At 28.1% G+C, this 19,315-nt stretch overlaps 4 protein-coding genes across 4 annotated transcripts; 2 read left to right on the top strand and 2 right to left on the bottom strand.

Annotated features, from left to right (window-relative positions):
* The first annotated feature begins 574 nt into the window (after positions 1-574).
* On the top strand, positions 575-2,726 carry LOC105364985 (uncharacterized). Its single transcript, XM_011503031.1, has 5 exons — positions 575-649; positions 715-1,055; positions 1,212-1,478; positions 2,197-2,341; positions 2,722-2,726. The coding sequence occupies exons 1-5, from the start codon at positions 604-606 to the stop codon at positions 2,724-2,726; spliced, it is 804 nt and encodes a 267-aa protein (XP_011501333.1). The 5' UTR covers positions 575-603.
* Positions 2,727-5,454: 2,728 nt separating this feature from the next.
* Positions 5,455-10,513, top strand: LOC105364941 (vanin-like protein 1). The gene is made up of 7 exons (XM_011502978.1): positions 5,455-5,544; positions 5,617-5,754; positions 6,351-6,497; positions 6,605-7,067; positions 8,808-9,177; positions 9,671-10,085; positions 10,295-10,513. Exons 1-6 carry the CDS (start codon positions 5,488-5,490, stop codon positions 10,071-10,073), a joined length of 1,578 nt encoding a protein of 525 aa, XP_011501280.1. The 5' UTR covers positions 5,455-5,487; the 3' UTR covers positions 10,074-10,085; positions 10,295-10,513.
* Positions 10,514-10,613: 100 nt separating this feature from the next.
* On the bottom strand, positions 10,614-12,948 carry LOC105364942 (IC cytokine homolog beag). The gene is made up of 4 exons (XM_011502979.1): positions 12,833-12,948; positions 12,210-12,705; positions 11,398-12,046; positions 10,614-11,165 (listed from the first exon to the last, which is right to left on the bottom strand). Exons 2-4 carry the CDS (start codon positions 12,690-12,692, stop codon positions 10,723-10,725), a joined length of 1,575 nt encoding a protein of 524 aa, XP_011501281.1. The 5' UTR covers positions 12,693-12,705; positions 12,833-12,948; the 3' UTR covers positions 10,614-10,722.
* A 2,039-nt stretch (positions 12,949-14,987) lies between these two features.
* On the bottom strand, positions 14,988-17,740 carry LOC105364943 (N(4)-(Beta-N-acetylglucosaminyl)-L-asparaginase-like). Its single transcript, XM_011502980.1, has 5 exons — positions 17,474-17,740; positions 16,132-16,288; positions 15,786-16,011; positions 15,375-15,673; positions 14,988-15,282 (listed from the first exon to the last, which is right to left on the bottom strand). The coding sequence occupies exons 1-5, from the start codon at positions 17,607-17,609 to the stop codon at positions 15,042-15,044; spliced, it is 1,059 nt and encodes a 352-aa protein (XP_011501282.1). The 5' UTR covers positions 17,610-17,740; the 3' UTR covers positions 14,988-15,041.
* Between the last annotated feature and the right edge of the window lie 1,575 nt (positions 17,741-19,315).

The following is a 19,315-nucleotide window of genomic DNA, read 5'->3' on the forward strand; positions in this document are numbered from 1 at the left end:
TTGAGTAATTAACATTCCAGTTGTTTTTCTTAATTTAAAGTGTCATTCGCTATTATATATATACCGATACATTGTTTCTAGCAATTAATATTACGATAAAAGCGTATAAAAATAACTAATGTTTCTTACGATTTACATGTAGTATAACAAATTTTTACTCTACACCAAATCTTAATATTTTTGCTCAAAAACATATTATATATGTGTGTGTGTGTGTGTGTGTGTGTGTGTGTGTGTGCGCGCGCGCGCGCGCGTGTATTTTAAAACTTATTAATAAAAATGAATAATTCGACAAGATTACATTTTATAATATTAATTACAGTTATTCAATAGATTTTGTTTTAAATATTTAATATTTGTATATTTTAAAAAAAAAAAAAAACAATATTGTTCAATAGTAATTTAAAAAATATGCATGAAAAAATATTTGTTCATACGTTAAGAGTTTAACGACTGCTTAACGATGTATGATAAATTTTACAATATTTACACTAATATATATTTTATTGTATGAAAAATATTATTTCCTTCTATTTATATTATATAAGAATAAAAAATTTTTGTACCTTGTACATTGAATTTTTCATAAATATTTTTGGCAATATGAAGCTATTAATTTTACACGTTCTCATTCACTTTGTAATATTTGGTAAGCTAAAATTAAATAAAAATTATTATACAGTATTGTTGTAAATGCTGCTAAACACTTTTTAGGAGGGAAATATTATTCTACAAGCGCAAATCCACTGACAGGCGAAAGGATAAAACTCTTAACAAAGAATGAATTTTCTTCCGCTGCATGCCTCTTAAGAAAGACTAACGATAATTTATTAACTATTTTTTGCACGGCAACATTCTTTACGACTTCTGATCTTGTAACAACTGCTAGCTGCTTGCAATTATTTGAGACAGAGGGTTTTTACGTACAAGCTGGCTCTCATGATGTAAGGCTTGGTGAATCATACGAACCGACATGGTGGATCACGTTCGATCAATATATTGTCAAATACAATAAAACGAAACTGCATGATCATAATGATATTGGCGTGATAAAAGTAAATTAATATTAAAATATTAAGTGTTGCCTGCTTGAATCGTTTGGATTATCATAGTTACATTAAGCTTTTATAGACGTGTTATAAGTTGGGCATTTTATAAATTGGCAACGGATGAATATCGTTTTGAAGAATAAACCGTAAAACTTCTTTTAGTTACCTTTTTCTGCGAGATTCGTTACTCCGTCACCTCTCTCGCAACTAAGCCCGAGCCAATTAATCGGCAAAAAGGTAAAAGTGATCGGATGTACGCCTTGTTATTCTAATCCTTCAGAGCCATTGACGATCAAAAAGAAGGCACACGTGAACATTTTATCCAACGAAGAATGTCTAGCTAAGGCGATGAAAATTCGCGAACAAAATTGGTGTATTCCTGAATATGTATTGTGTACGAGGAACAAGCCACATGCCATTATGGATGATGTAAGTCTTATTAATTGTATGTAAATGATAAATTTTTTATCAATTCAAGAGGAATTATTGTCGCAATCTATTCACATTTAGAGCACAAAGAATTATCCATCTATGTAGAATGGAATTTCATTCGTATAAAATTCATCAAGTTTCATCAATGATAATTCGATATCAATAAGATTTTATTAAATTCACAAATTAGAATGAAATTATTACAAAATATTGATTTATATAGCTCTTAGAGTAAACCATCTAAACAAAATATATTATAACGTATTACTTTGAAACGTAATAAAGCTATCTGAGAGAAATCCTTTATATTTAGCTTTAATTATATTTTCAGTTGTGATTGAGAGAGAGAGAGAGAGAGAGAGAGAGAGAGAGAGAGAGAGAGAGTAATCAAAATTTCATACTAATTGCACTTCAAAATGATCTTCTACATTGTAGCATTGAAAAACAAATAGATTATTTACTTTATATTTTAATTTTAATTTTTAATTGGTAATTTTAGATTTTTTAACTGAGTACGCGATTGGTAGTTGTAAATTTTCTAACAAATTATTCTGCGTAAATTTCATTAGAAATTCTATGAAAATTAAAATGTAATTAATAATTTCATACGATATTAGCCAATCATACTGAATTGCACGTTTCGTGTCGCTAAAATTAAATTATTTTCATAATAGTTATAAATTAATAACATTATTAAATCATTTTTTATTTTTAGCCTGACCATGGCGGACCACTTATACTTAACGGTGAACTTTTAGCAATTACGTTAGGATTAATGTTTTTTGAGGAAAGCACAGAAGATAAAAAGAAAATTAATCTTCATTTAAGTATTCACGATTACAGAGAATTTTTTAAGTTTAGTGAGCAATTGCAATAAATTTGCATTTTTTTCCTTTTGAAAACTATTGATTATTTTGTTTATTACCATCGAATATCGTCTCATTACATTAAGAACTTTATACAATTTTGTAGAAAATATGTTTTTCTTCCTATTCTTATAAATTATTAAAATAATAAATTATTTTACATTAAAAAAATTTGCAGTTTTAATAATTCTGACGATTAATCTGCTTATAAAAACTTTAATTAACATTTAAAACTATTTAATAAATAAACTTATATATATATATACACACACCTTATTTATAGTTGAATAGATGATTTTCTTAATTTACTTATGATTATACGAAAACTCTATGTCTTGCAAATGTTTATTAAAAATTTTGATTCGTCAAATCAGGCTAATCTTGCTAGACTAAAATGAAAACATGAAAGTTTTTTGACTAATTTTCACAGAAGATATTAATTTTACTACATTGTATCCTATATTATATTATGATTATGCTTCATTCAACTCATTCCGGATGTGCTTATAAATAAAAAAAAAAAAAAAAATTATACACTTGTTGCGCAGAAAGCTTTCTAAGCATAAGCGCGGCTCGCCACTCTTACATACGCTTATGCGTGCGAATATACGTGTTACATACTGTTACATAGAAATTAATCGAACCGACCAAAATAAGATTGATCGTTGATCGATGTAGTAACTACACGTGCACTAAGCTACGCTACACCAAGAGGTTAGGTAATATATATTCACATAGCGTGTATGTTTAGGTACTGATACGTAATTGCGTTGGTTGTAAATGAGAAAAAAGTGAAGAAGAGATGTCAAACTAAGCGATCGAATAGTGGATTATAAATGCTTCGATGATTGCGTAATAAATAATCTATGCCTACGACAACGAGAATTGTAGATATGTAGTGTGGCTTTCGAGTTTTTACAGTAAACGACATTGCGAGTTTATCATTAGTAAAGGATCCACTTTTTATTATTTCCGTAAGTACAAATTGACTTTTTGTACTCGTGCATAAATTATAATCTAATTACATATACAGAATATAATAGATAATAATAGATACAATATAATTATATGTTAAAATTATATAACAATATATTAAACTAAATATGCGATGTTTCACTTTTTATTCGTATATCTTTATATTCCTTTCCTTCTTAATTCTTAACAGTGAGAGAGGGAGGAAGAAATAGAAGTAGTAAGAAACAATGTAGCTTAAAGATAGTATAAAATTAATGATCAATTCGTAAAATATAGATATTATGTGGCATTTATAATTTTGTTTAATAATCTATAATACGTAATAGTAATCGAAAGAATGAGAAAATGTAACAGATTCAACTTTTCTTCAATATTATCATTATAATACTCCATGTAACAGTATTTTGTTTACATTGACAATATATATATATATATATATATATATATATATATATATATATATATATAGTTTATATATAGAAGATACAATATAGTTGAAAATGGGATAAAGTAAATTCGTGCAAAGGCATTGATATACTGATAATACACTTACTACAAAATAGGAATATAGAAAATATTATCGTTATCCGATTTTTTTATATCGTGAGAATTATTATTTATTGTTGTGTAAAAGGAAATCTGACCGAGTCACTTATAGTTTTATAGTTAAATAAATCTTGTTTGTTTGAACGAAATGTAGTCAGAGGGAACGGATATTAATAAATATATAAAAATGAATTTTTAAATATTAAGTTGAAAATTATTCACGCAATAAGTTTTCATTCGCTAATTGCTTTAATGCCTTAAATGCTTAATTATTCATTGAACTAAAATTAAAGTCCGTTAAATTTTTTACCGATAAAGAAACGGCAAAACTGAAATTTTTCAATGCTCATCGAATTTATATTTGATAAAATAAGGTCACTTGCTATTCAGATTATAAATTTCTAGAAATTACGTTTCCTTAGTACGATAAATAAAGTTATGTAATTTTGTGATTTTTAAATAATCACTTATGGTTATATAAATGTAGTTAACGAGAGGTATTTAAATGTTTTGCAAATATTCATCCATACATCGTTAAATATTCTGTCAAATTAATTTATTTTACATTCATAAAGAATTTATTATAACGTTAATTCAAATGGTATACTATCGAAAAAAAAAAGAAAAAAAAAACTTAAATAATTGAGAAATTTGATTATTTTTTTAAATTCGGGCTCATTGTAAAGCACATAAATAAATCATATGAAATAATATTCATAAATTATATGAAACGACAATATACATTCATGTATCTAGACATTCCATGTAGAAAGGAACCCTAGGTATTATTAAATGTATATACATTTATTTAAATAAAATATCATTTTCAATTATATATACCATATATATATATATATATATATATATATATATATATATTTATATGTAAACTTAACCTCATTAAATTAATATTTTTGTATCAATAGATTATCGGACATACTATACGTACGAGATTATCGTCAAATCAGTATTTGCTTTTATTTTATTTTATTTGATGTTCTGATGGACATTAATGATATTATTAATACTGTGAATGTAGTTAATATTATAAATAGAATAGATATATACTGCACTTTTAATACGATAATGAGCTTTTGAAGAATGACTGAAATCATTTTTATGAATAAAATATTAATTTATATTATTTATAAGAATTTAACGAGAGCTATATCGGAGTATTTTAAACAAATAGTATATTCTGCTTATTAACAGTTAAGACTTCACTTTTATAGGAAATATTTATTTCTTTTAATCTTTTTTCAGATTAGAAAATTAATAAGCGATCAATATCTTAGATATAAGGATAATCGTTATAAGGAGAAAGTGTAGTCTATTATTGTGTAATATAATTTTGATTCATTATAAAAGTATTACGTAAATTTGAGTTTTAATATTATTCAAGATTATTAAGATTAATGTTATTATATCTTTAACGATAATTTACAATAATCTTATATTTATTATTGCATTTATCATGCTGTTCGTACATTATACCAAAGTAATAGATTAACGTATTTTTATATAATTTATAAAGCTAAGAGTGAAAATTGCATCGTAAATTTGAATATTCAATATATTTGGCAGATTATACAATTTATATATTTAAAAAAATATAAAACATGAAGATCGTTTGGAGATTGGGAATTGTGCTGCTATATCCATTACTAATAAAAGTGGTAAATATACAATCATATATGGATTTTAAAATGATATTATATTGATTAATGTGATTAAAATTATATTTTAAGCCTCCGAATACATGCTCGCTAAGTTATACTGCGGCAGTTGTCGAATACACTCCGATTTATAAATCGGACGAACAAGTTAATATAGCAAATTTGAACACAAAGCATTATATAAAAATTATAGAGAAAGCCGTTGAATACGTATGTATTTCATGAATATATAAATTTTTTTAAATATTTTTGTCTTATCGTAAAAAATTCTTATTTAAACGATGCGCAGGTCATAATTGGATAATTGATTTCGTTTATTTAATAATTATAAAAATTTATTATGCTCATATAGATTGATAAGATAACAAAATATATTTCTATAAATATAACAAAGTATATTGTGCGTAAGAGAATATTAGATTCATTTTTTAAGGATCATTGATGTAAGATATAAAAATATATTTTGTTGATTTGATTTTCCTAAAGTAAATAATTAAATTTTTACTTGGAATGTAAAACAAAATGATTTAAGCACTCAATACATCGAATTATTAATATGAATTATATTTTTGAAAATTTGAAACAGAATATTATATTTTTTTTTTTTAAACTTTTTTAGCACATTTTACAATAATGCATATTATATTAAATACATATTACTTCTTTTTTTTCATTTTCTTTTTTTTTTTTTTTATTTCTTTTGTTATTATTCTTCAACAATGCCTAAGATTCGTTTAGTTAATTTTATCGTTATTTACATTATCCACTAATAATGCAAATAAGTACAAATATATTTATATTTGCAGTCTGTCGATATTTTAATATTTCCTGAATCGAGCTTATCAATTTCCAATTCGAAAAATTTAACGGTTCGACGAAGTGAAGCCGCTTCTTATATTCCAGATCCGCAAGATAAAATTGTTCCTTGTAACGATGCGAATAATTATCCTGATGTAAGCTATAATACGGTTTAGAATTATGTATGCGTGCGCATATGATATACGATATAAATAAATATGAATAATGAATAATTAGATACATTTTCATCCAATATCTACAGTCTCTAAAGAACATATCATGTGCGGCATTAAAGCATAAGTTATATATAGTGATAAATCATCGTGAAAAATTTGATTGCGTTGGAGATAATTGCTCGGACGATGGCTTGCTCATTTATAACACTAATGTCGTTTTTAATCGAAATGGTGAGGTTATTGCTAGATACAGGAAGTACAATCTGTTTGGTGAGCTTGATACAAACAGGACGCTGGAACCGATTATCTCAACTTTTGAGACTGACTTTGGCGTCACTTTTGGCCAAATCATCTGCTTCGACATTATGTTTAAAACGCCGACGCTAAATCTTGTTCACGATTTGGGAATAAGGGATATTATATTTTCATCACATTGGTATTCAGAAATGCCGTATTTATACAGTGTTCAACTACAAGCAAGTTGGGCATTTGCCAATGACATAAATCTGCTATCTTCTGGATATAATAATCCAAAAACTGCTAGCGGAGGTACAATATTCAATAATATTTATTATATACAAGGATTGTTTGTAAAGTAGATATTTCGTTGACACTTTGCCTTTAAATTTTTAATAATATTAATACGTTGGGAGAGCGCATAGTCTAATAACCATATACAGACAGACAATATGCCAGACAATATTAATAGATAATAATGTAGATGTGAACTCTGAAAGATTTTTTATTGTAAGTTGTATCAATAATTTTATATAAAAATATTAATGGCTATATACGTGGGAGTGAGCAAAGTTAAACTTATTCAATATTCAATTGATACTGTCTATTCAACATTAATAAAAGATTACTATATATTAATCGGAATACAAAATTATATTCTCGATTTGACTCTAGGCTACATAAAAAGAGATTTTTTATTGTTTAATCAGAAATAATATATTAATAAATATCTTACATTGGATGTCGATGATAAATGTACTAATTGCGTTATGAGATCAATTCTTTTTAATAAAAAAAAATCAAATTAATATTATCACTTTATTATTAAAAGTCGATAAATAAGCTGATCAAATGCTTTATAATAAATATATTGTTAAATTTTTCTTTTACAACGCATATAAATGTAGCATTGACGATGAATTTCTTTTATTTGCTATTATAAACAATTTACGCTACTCAAAATGTATGGCCGTAAATATTTATGCAGTTCTTAGAACAATATAAGCGACCTTTGTTTATAATAACAATAATGTAAGTGAAGAATTTGCAAAAGAATTTACACGGGCAATGTGTACGTGTAATGTTGTGGGTACGTTGTCGCAACGTTGTAGAAATAGTTAACATTAAATAATAATAGAACGGATAATATAAATGGCTATAAATAATATATTAAGTATATTAAATTTATTAAATAAGTTAAGTATCTCGTTATTAATAATGATAAATGCGCGACACACCAATACAAATCTTTACTTTTTCATTAATTAAAAGATCGTTTAATATACCTTTTGTTATTTTTTAAATTAACTTATTTTCTGCTACAATCAATAATTGCGCTTTCGGTCGGGCTTAAAGATACGAGTGTAGCATTTGTAAATTATCATTAATAGGGAAGTGATTGATTTATTGAATTTTAATGTAAAATCACGATGTTATAAAGGATTTAATAAGAAGATAAAGTTTGAAGACAACGATCATATTTTCCAACGATGCATTTTTGAAAACTTAGAAGGGCTAAGAGTGGTAGTTTGGCCTCGTTACGTTACGTTTCTCCCGAATCCATTGATTTAAAAGATAGATAAAGAAGAAAAATGCATTGATCGCGTAAAAAGTTTTATTGCTCTTTTATTGTCAGAGAATCGCTGGGGATCTTGAAAGTATCGATCGATGCCGGAAGTAACGTCAGGTCACAATATAGAAATGATCGTTACGCCGCTGCGTGTCTCGATCGAACAAATGACATTCATTCACCGCGGCGCTTTAAATTAAAAATTTTTTATATTAGACATTGATTTTTTCCCCTTCTTTTCCGTTAATTGGATTTGTACTTTGATTTTTAGCAGCTCACCAACTCACTATAAATCGTGCTGTTTATCAATAAGCTTAATAATAATAATAATAATAATAATAATAATAATAATAATAATAATAATAATAATAATAATAACAACAATTATAATCGTTTGTTTCATGTACACGCGCGCATGCATATGATTGCATGTAATTAATTATATTTTAATTTAATAAATAAAAGAAAAATCTCTTTTTCAGGCAGTGGAATTTATATTGGTCGAAACGGATACGTCAAAATTATTTTGGAAAATAAGAGATCTAACGTTCTTTTTGTATCGGAAGTTCCAAAAGTCATTGATGGAAAACGTCTATTAAATATTAATGCTGAAAGGGTCAAAATTTATAATTTCTCCAAATCCGAAATTAGTACGACAGAGCCTGATGTCTATGAGAAATATTTTCACCTTATTGATGATCTTAATCCTTATACTACCGAATTAATTAATACGGAATCGAGATTGAGCTCTTATGAGAAAACAATATGCGATCGGAATGTCTGTTGCGAATTAAAATTAAAATTTCAATTTCATAAATCTACGGCTAATAAGAGTTCTTCTAATTATTATAGGTAATTATACTTTAGACATTCGATATTCGATCAGATAAAATCTTGAATATCTCGTGTTCAATAATAATTCTAAATTTCTTATTATAAAAATTGCAATTTCGTAATTATCTTTATTGTCCTTAAAAGCCAATGTAATTATACAAATACAGTTTTACAAATAGTATAAATATAGTTTTGGTTTGATTATTTACATTATTGTTGAAATGAGATAAATCATTTTCGGACGCTTAAATTTTTGTTTTCTTATTAAAAAATTTTAATAAATTGATTGTCCGCGATGGAATATTTTCTAGATAGACTGTAAATTACTTCTTTCATATAAATATGGAGATTGGAATAAAAAATTCACTATGAATTGCTCTTTATTTTACCGGTAAATTTTTCAAAATAATTAAAATTGTAATATTAGCTATTCTTATGATTTTTATGAAAAATATGTTGAATAATTGATATGACTTATATTTGCATTTCGTTTGGATTACCGATATTCCAGATACCGAGCAGCTGTTTTTAATGGGACGCGGACTTTTAGTGGTTTTGCAACTGGTGGCGTTACAGTTTGTGGAATAATTTCTTGTATCAATAATACTCTGCGCAGCTGTGGAAAAATATTTGATCAAAATGTATATGCTGACGCATCAACGACTTTTCAGTCGATAAACATTTCAATGAAAAATATCGATTCTCAAAACAATATAATTATGCCAATAAGCATTGCAAAAAATATGCTACCATTAAACGTAACCGATTTCACATTTCAATCTGTGAATCTTAAAAACACTACGACTTACAATATGAATTTGCAAAATCCAAGGGATGATTTACTCACTTTTTCTATTTATGGACGAAATTTTGATTTGGATTCGTTAAATAAAACGGGCATTGATTCGAAGTAACATTTACAATTTACAACAGGTATTGGAAGAAATTTTCTAACGATAAGTGCATTGTGGATACGCAAGCGTACGCATATAATAATGACATGGCTTAGTTTATTTTTTAGATAATGCGAATAGAATTATATTTTTTTATTTACGTATTTTTATAAATATATTCTATATTAATGACAATATAATTTTCCATAGTGAATTATTATCACATGTAATTATAATCTCTCTTTCAGATCATTAATTATGGAAGTTGAATCGACATGTAAACGTGTTGATTTGTATTAATAGAGCATTAGTAAATATGAATTAATAAAAATTTCATTCGGCCATAATGGTAATTTGAAAATATATCCATTCGGACGATCAATTACTAGTGAATTTATTTCAACGTCTTAAAACGTATATGTACATCGAGTTATGCTGTTTAAATAACTAATAATTTAATGATCAATATTTAATAAAACTAATTGAATTTTATTTTACAATGTTCTAGGCAATTTATTTCATTACTTAAATTCTACGTTACAAATTAGAAATTATTTTACACATATATATATATACAAAAATTGTCAGAAACAATAATCCGATTGTACTAAATTAAAATTGTTTTTCCAGAATTTTATTTATGCTGATTCGTTAGTGCTGATCACACTACTTAGTATCTTGGAATTTTAAATTCCGGTGCCCCATCGTTACTTATCGGTTTTCTCTTATTCATAATATTTTGGATTTTCTGCCATTCACGATCTAATTCGGCTTTCTCATTTTTTTCTTTATTATACTTTCTTGTTCTTCTGCCATCAGCCATCTTAACTCCGTATTGGAATGCTGCCTTTGGAAGAGCCTCTTTGTTATTCATATATTCGCTGTATTCTTCTGGTGTATCAAAGTCCCAACGTCCAATGGGTCCTTTTTTATTTCCCAAATCCATTTTTGTATAATCAACTTCATCATCCGAATCGTCGATAGCATCTTGCATTTCATCTAACCCAGGATAGCACTCTGCATAGCCTTCTGGTTCTGCAGCTAATTTGTCAAGTAGCGCACCTTTTCTTTGCATCGCATCAGAAATAGCAGCTACTTTCGCAACAGCTACTACTATAAAAGTAATAATGTGTGATTTGTAATATTTAAATAATTATTATCTAAACAAAGAATTCAAAGTATATATACAAATATATATATATATATATATATATATTTCTTTTTTCTCTGTTATATTGTTTGAATTTATAACTGCAAGTTAAGAAGAACTTTTTCTACCTTATTGCTATTCTGATTATTAACGGGATACATTTTTAGCTTTGTGAATAAGAAATAAATTATTTACCTGCAGGTTGTATTCCAGATGAACTTGGTAATCTTGGAGCATTATCCTTTTCAGTGATATCAGGTAAAGGCTTGTCAAAGTAAGGTTCCTTTTTTTTAGGTTTCAATTGATTAGGTTCTGATTTAGTGAGCGTCGGTACGTAATCACCGATATCACCATAAATACTGTCGTCTTGTATTGTTCTTTGAGGAGCCAATTCCATATCATTGAAATCTTCTACTCTAGGCCGTCCATCTTTATTTTTTTTACCCTTTTTGCCATGTCTGTTACCCTGCCTTAGATATGATAAAATTTGTGCCAATTTGTTAATAACTATGTCGTTTGTTGTCAAAGTAGGAGTATTCTCAATTGTGGGGACATCCGCTTTACTTCTAATCAATGTTGTTGGTATATCTACTTCTGCATTTTCATCATCTAATTCGATAACATACGCCATTCGTCCAGGTGTAAAAAGTTCATTTCTCTCAATTATTTTTGACTTCATAATAGTAATTGTTTTATGTATATTACGAGCTATTTTCGTTTTAAATGGCATTTCGTCATCTTTTTTCTCAATTTCCTTTTTCTCTTTTATTTTTTCTTTAGGTTTAACAAGCTTTTCCATTTCTTGCTCTTGTTCGTATTCTTTAGCTTCAATTTCACTTCTCACCTGATTTTATCAAACGTACTTATTATTTAATTTAATTTTTTAAATATATTAATAAATATAAAAATAAAATCCTTAGCTTTAATATAATGAAATCCGTAAGGACTGCATTGAATAAAGAACTCTATTTAAAAGGGAAAACAATCCAATTTTTATATTAAAATACCTTTTGTAACAATGCATAGTCGAGACCTTTCACCAAGTGAGTATGTTCCATGTCACCACCCAAGAATTTTGACTGCTGTATCATTTGTCTTCTACGTTCTGCGGCATCTAAGCCAGATTTCAAATCTGGCGCAACAGCTCGATACGCACTAGCATTTGTTATTGGGTCTTCGACCGTATCCTGATTCGTTCCGTCTCTCCTCTCTCTTGCCCGATCTCTATACTTTTCTGCTAATTCTGCCATTTTGTCATCTTCCTGCTTCTTTAATTTAGCATAAAAGCTCTTTTTTTTTCTTCGCAATTCGGCTCTATTACTTCCACCAATAATAGGGGTCTGTGCCGTTTTGGCACTAGCATCTCGAACGGTTCCAGGTACAGAAGCTGGTGTTGTCGATGGCACTGACGCTCTAGGTGTCATCAACAACTTCCTAAAGTCATCATTTGTCATACGAGACGAGGCAGAAATATCTTCCTCTTCAGGCATTTTGGCTATTTATCTGAGTAATAATCAAATTAATAAATGCAGTAACAAGTGCACCAAAGCTTTCAACTATTGCTTCTTAAAAGCTAATACGCTCATTCAATTTTATTCAAATCCATTTACTTACGAAATAACGTACTTACTTTTAAAAAAGAACTTATATGTATATCGATATTGTTGTTAACTACAAACTTCTAATAAACAATATAATAAAAAAACACTGTCTCTACAAAATTATAGGTTAAATAATACTATACAACGTTAAGCCGTGAAGTTAGCTTACGTGGATTGGCCTCGACATACGGTTGGCAACATTGTACACATTGAATTTCTTGCTCCGACCGACGTGATGTTCACGCTGATTGGATGCCACCAGCGCTTGAATATTCATTTGGATATGGCGGGTTACTTCGACAAGATATTTGATATGTGTAATTTTCAAGTTCAAGATTAATATTATTGATATCGGAAAATTAAATAAATAGAACTATTTATAACAGACTATTCTTGATTTATATATATATATATATATATATATATATATATATATATATAATTTTTAGATTGAATCTACTCGTACAATGCAGTTGTTAATTATAATATAATAATCAAATTAAATACTATTTGATTATTGTGATGACAAAATTTGGAGCTTTCGGTGCTTGGAGATATCGTGCCAAAGTATCTCTTGACATTACTGTATTGGGTAGTTTTACTGTTATTCTTTTAAATTTATTTAGTTATTTATTTATGTTTTTTTTTTTTTTTTTTAAGAATAAAGTATCAATATTAATTACTAATACTTTAATATTTAACAATAATTGTAGTAATAATAATGTATTAATTTAATGTTTGTTGTTGTTAAATCTATAATATAAATACGTGGATTAAAATAAAATATTTTAAAAATGAAAATAAAATTTTGTTTTTTCATCTTACTAAACTTAATTTAATTTTTTCAGATTAAACTCATATTTATTCGTTTCAATGTCTGTATTCGAAAGTATTTTTGATAATATTTCATTCTTTTGAATCATTCGGTCGATATTTTATTAAAAAAAATTGAAATGGTTATTATTTTAAATCTATAATTATTGCACTGGATGTTCACGTGTGCACATTAAGTATTTTTTTTAATTAAAACAATTGCTTATAGAGCATCGGTATAACTACGTGTATGTATTTAATAACGATAATAGCTTGCCAATAAATAGGTGAAAGAATAGTTGAAGAGAGAAGAAGAGTGAGAATAGATTGTCTACAGAAATTTATAGCACAGGAAAATATTGTTTTACATAATACAGATGGACTATATATTTTGTCAAAACATACATCGAATTAGCTGGATATTTTACATAATATTGTACTGATATTGTGCTTTCAGATTAACAGAAATACTATTTTAAAATTCAGAACACTCAACTGAATAATATAGTTATTTTAATTGAATTATATTATAAAGATTATAATAGGCATTTCCAAGTAATTATGAATTTCTACAGCCCATGAGGTAGATCCACGCGCGCACGTACACACACACACACACACACACACACACACACGCACACGCACGCATACACGTGAACACAAACCGAAGCATAATAAATATGATCTTCGACAAAATTTCATGAATATGAGAGATTAAAATTTCAAAATCTAGGATATTAATAAGGTATATAATATTCCATAAAATTCAATGACTACAATTCTTTATACATGATTTGTCATGCTTTATATATATATATATATATATATATAACATAATAAAAATCGGCTTATTAATACAATAGCAGTTCTTTAAATACTATTGTGCCTTTAATTGAGACACAGTTAGTTATGAGTATCGAAAAGTATTGACGGTTAAAATTTGATCAGTTGCGTAAATTTTATCACAGAAGGAACAATATCGCAATTTCAAAAGAGCTGTGCTTAAGAAATTACCTCATAATGACGTGTATAATTATTTATTCATTAGCAGCATAATGTATAACGTAAAAAATGACTTTATTAGCCTGCTATTAAAATTTCCTATGGCAAATTACATAAACAATAATAACAGCGAATATAAAATCAACAAATTTTTTTTTAGATACAACGGTATATTATCATCATCATTATCATCATCATCATCATCATCATCATCATCATCATCATCATCATCATCAATCGTCATTATTGTTACTATCGTAATTATCGTTATTATTATTAATATTATCGTCATTATTATTATTATTATTATTATTATTATTATTATTATTATTATTATTATTATTATTATTATTATTATTATTATTATTATTATTATTATTATTCAAACTGAAATAACAAATCAAAGCGGAACGAAGAAAAAAATCAATCTTTTTTGGTAAGAAGGCAGGGCACTTTAAATTCCTTGGCTTCTCCGGTATTCACGTTCGCGATGTAATGCGGGAAGCTGTCGAGGCCATGGCACGCGGCCCCGTATTCTCCAGCCTTGTTCAATGCGATTACAGCTCCCCTAAACTTGGGGTAATACTTGACCATTCGTCGGACCGCTGTCTCCGTCGCCGCTGTCGGTGCCACGCCGAGCCTCATCAGCTCCACGGAGAGATAACTGAAACAGCGCGGTGGTTCGGCCCGTTACATTCCCGTTATCGACGATCCCTTCTTGTTGGCTTAAATTCTCGGGGGACGGGGACTCGTTACCTGGGCAAGAAGCGCATGATGATGTCGCCGTCACCGGTGGCGGCAGCCGCGCCGACTTCACCGTCGGCGTAAGCCCCCGCGCCCGTCACGGCCGAGTCGCCGATTCGGCCCGGTATTTTGTACTTCTGGCCGTTGGTCGAGACACCCGCGGCAATACGACCTTGGACGTCGAGGGCGACGACACCGATCGTGTCGTGATTGTTCTCGTCGACGAGGGATGTGTCGCGCTTGACTTTGCTGCTCGCTTGATTGCTGGACTTGTACGGGCCGCAGCTGAGTGATGGGTTGGGGCTGACGTTCTGGAATGGAGGTGGCGTTTTGATAATTATAATTGATTTTTATAAGGCAGATCTTTCGTCAAATGAGATGATCGAGCAATTTATCGATTGTTGAACATAGGGATAAAATTACCTCCCAGAAATTCGGCTGGCAGTTGTTATTCTTCCATTTTTGCCAAATATCGCGAGACTTTTGGGTCTGCAGAGTTTCCTTCTTAAAGCCAATTTGGGAGGCAAAATCAGCGGCGAGCTCGCCACCAATCAATGAATGCTTGGTATTTTCCATGACTTTCCGCGCAACGGAAATTGCGTCTTTGATATTTCGCAGACCTCCAACTGCGCCCACATCCATTGTGACTCTAAAAACAAGGAGATTACGAGATAAGTGTCAACCGATTTTGTCAATGCCGTTAATGGACGACCATCCGTCAGTTTAATTGCGAAGATAATTTTATGATAAAGTCGAGAAGAAATTTTACCCATCCATGATTAAAGCATCTAACGTGGTTTCTCCATTTTCATCTGGATTTCCTCCAAAACCAACAGTCCCACGACACTGCATTTGCTCGCACAATGTACAACTTTCTTCGATAGCATCAAGGGCACTTCTTTTTTCAGCATAAAGGGTTTTCCACGCTAATAATAGCAAATTTTAATATTTATCTTATGTAGAATGTGCATATAGAGGAGTTTACAATATTGCATAAAATTCCATAAAATCTGTGACTTTGTAAGAGTGTATATTCGTTTATATTTTTCATTGAAAATTCTTTTATTCTATAATGACGAGAATATAAATATTTTTATTTTTTAATAAGCTAACATTTATAAGCAGTAAAAATATTTAAATAATTTAGACTTGATTAATTAGAGAAATTTATTAAAAAAATTTTGATTATCTATTTTCTCATTAATAATACAACGTGTCACGATGTTTGTTTGCCTGGCTGTATGCACGTGTGCGCGCGCGTACGTGTACGTGTGCATGTCATTAGTATGGACAGTCAGTTAGGCATTCATACATTTATTGTATTTTCGATGAAGTTTACAAAAAGAATCTTTTATGCCTTAATAAAAATAAGTATTTCATAATAATTGGATGTATAAGCATATATGAGGTTAATTATAGCAGATCAATTAATACAATAATGATTTATTAATTTAATTAGACATGTATTTTTTTTTTTAACAAATAGCATCAAATATATAAAAAATTAACGCAATTTTAAAACAGTTTTAAATTCCTAGCTTTTCCGAGATAAAAGAATTATATAATATACTTTTATGAAATTATTGATTAAATGATGCTTGATGATAGCTTTCATCGATAAAAAATAATTTTGTTCAACGACCTACGAAAGGTTTTTGAAACGCGTATGTATCATATTAATTATTTTATGTCTAATTAATAATATAAATACGAATGATTGTATTATTTAACTTATTAATATTAATTCTTCAATGTGAATAGTGCACAATAATACTTCGACTTAATTATCAGTTATTTATATTTAGCAATGTGATTTATTAACAATTGTTTTACTTGAAAAATATAAATTACATATAGAACGAGTACTGTGTGATAAATAGCATATATTATACCAATACACATACCAGTATTGTAGAAATTGATTTATTTGCCTACTATTATAATGATAAATAAATTTTTTACGAAAAAATAGAATGTACGTAGTAAGCGTTTGAATGAAATAAAATGTTACAACTAACGTGAAATTACAAATACAGTTCATCTTATGTTTTGCATTGTTCGTTAATTAATTAGATTAATTAGAACAATAATTTTTATATAATAATATTTACCTTTTTGAGTAGCATTTGGATAATCCCATGTAACTATTACAACTGGATTAATTTCACTCTTGCCGTATCGTATTAAGAAATTAAATAAAATAATTTTTATAATTGAGAATATTTTCAAAAGCTGAAATATATCCATATTTTTGTTACTGCGATACGATCGTCTCAATGATTTAAGTGAAACTAACGGGCCTTCCTATTTGACTTTCTCGCTAGACTTATCTTCAATTGACTCAAGGACCAGTTACGAGGAGATATGCAGAGTCTCTGTTCAACAAATTCTGCTTACAAAAAAAACCACAACAGTTCATTCCAATTTCAATTTGTAACTTTAATATTTTTACTTTGACAAAAATATTGTCCAATAAATAATTTATTATTAATATGCCGGGGAGAATTTTGCTATTCGTTCAATTTGAAAAATGTATAAGAATCCAATATGTTTACGTAAATAAATACGCGATAAAAGCTAACTCAATTTTATAAAAACGTATTTCTCCGGTAAATATATAGAATTACTTTTTTTTTGTTTTTTTGTCTTATTGTTTTTATCCAATGGTAGTAAACATCAATAATCTTTGCATTGTTCGATTTAAATCAAAGTACATTAGATTGGAAAAATATCAAGACTTGAAGAATGTCTTCGTACATACGTAGATATTTATTATTGATATTTCCTGTATGTATGTGTAATTAATAATGTAATCAAAGTATTTTTGCAGATTATCCTGATATTTTTCATCTCTAATAAATAAAATTGCTAAAGCAGTCATACAGCGTATAAAAGGTTTTATTGAATTATTACGAGTAAGTGGATGGCCGTCAATTTGTCAATAAATTAATAAATTGCATATTTATTGTCACAAGGTACCTTAATTATACTCGCACTATTTATTATAGTGAAGATGTAAAATGAAATTTTATCCATTAAATAATTTTCCAAACTATTGTTATTTTTTTATTCATATTTTATCTGAGAATTAATCGACGATAATATTATCGATTATTCATTACCTTATATTATCTGTTATTAAAAATTGACATATTTCAATACAGTGATATTTATTCTTTATAGTTTCAAGAAGGAAAGAAAAAGTTTCAAAGGAGAATATTTCATTTATTACGAAGAGCGTAACGTCCAACAAAGCAATAAGGACAATTCAAGCAATATCATTACTCATTACGTTACCTTGATTGTCTAACTGCTATTCATGTCTGATTTTAAGTTCTTAGACTCCTTCAACGGCATTGTTTATTAACGGCAATCGGCATAATTTATTTGACGATTTCCGCGGCATCTTATTCAATTTACAACGAAACTTGCATTTCTCTCTCTCTCTCTCTCTCTCTCTCTCTCTCTCTCTCTCTCTCTCTCTCTAAAGACTACCGTTACTGGAAGAAAACCATAATTCCATACACCATAATTTTCCGTATTTTATTTTAATTAAATCTGAAAAATAATAATTGTATAATTTTAATTAAAATTTTTAATCTTTGACTGATTGGGGGTTACGAAATTTTGACAAAAAAAAAAAAAAAAAAAAAAAAAAAAAAAAAAAAAAAAAAAATTTTTAAAGAAGATTGTACAAAATGAATGTTTAATGTAGATTGTAATCAAGTTTACATTGATATTTGCATGTAATTAATCTACGTGTATTTATTTCATCGATAATAATAATCAGCTGATAAGTTCAGAGAAGTAATTAGCCAAACGAAACAAAATAACTTATCTCTTCTAAAAATAAAATTATTATGTAATTTTGACATAATAGTTGCTTTCTTTCGTAATTTACGTAAATGATGTAATCAAATAAAATTATATTATCGAATATATATATATATATA

The sequence above is a fragment of the Ceratosolen solmsi genome, unplaced genomic scaffold (assembly GCF_000503995.2).
Source record: "Ceratosolen solmsi marchali unplaced genomic scaffold, CerSol_1.0 scaffold61, whole genome shotgun sequence".
Taxonomy (NCBI): Eukaryota; Metazoa; Arthropoda; class Insecta; order Hymenoptera; family Agaonidae; genus Ceratosolen; species Ceratosolen solmsi.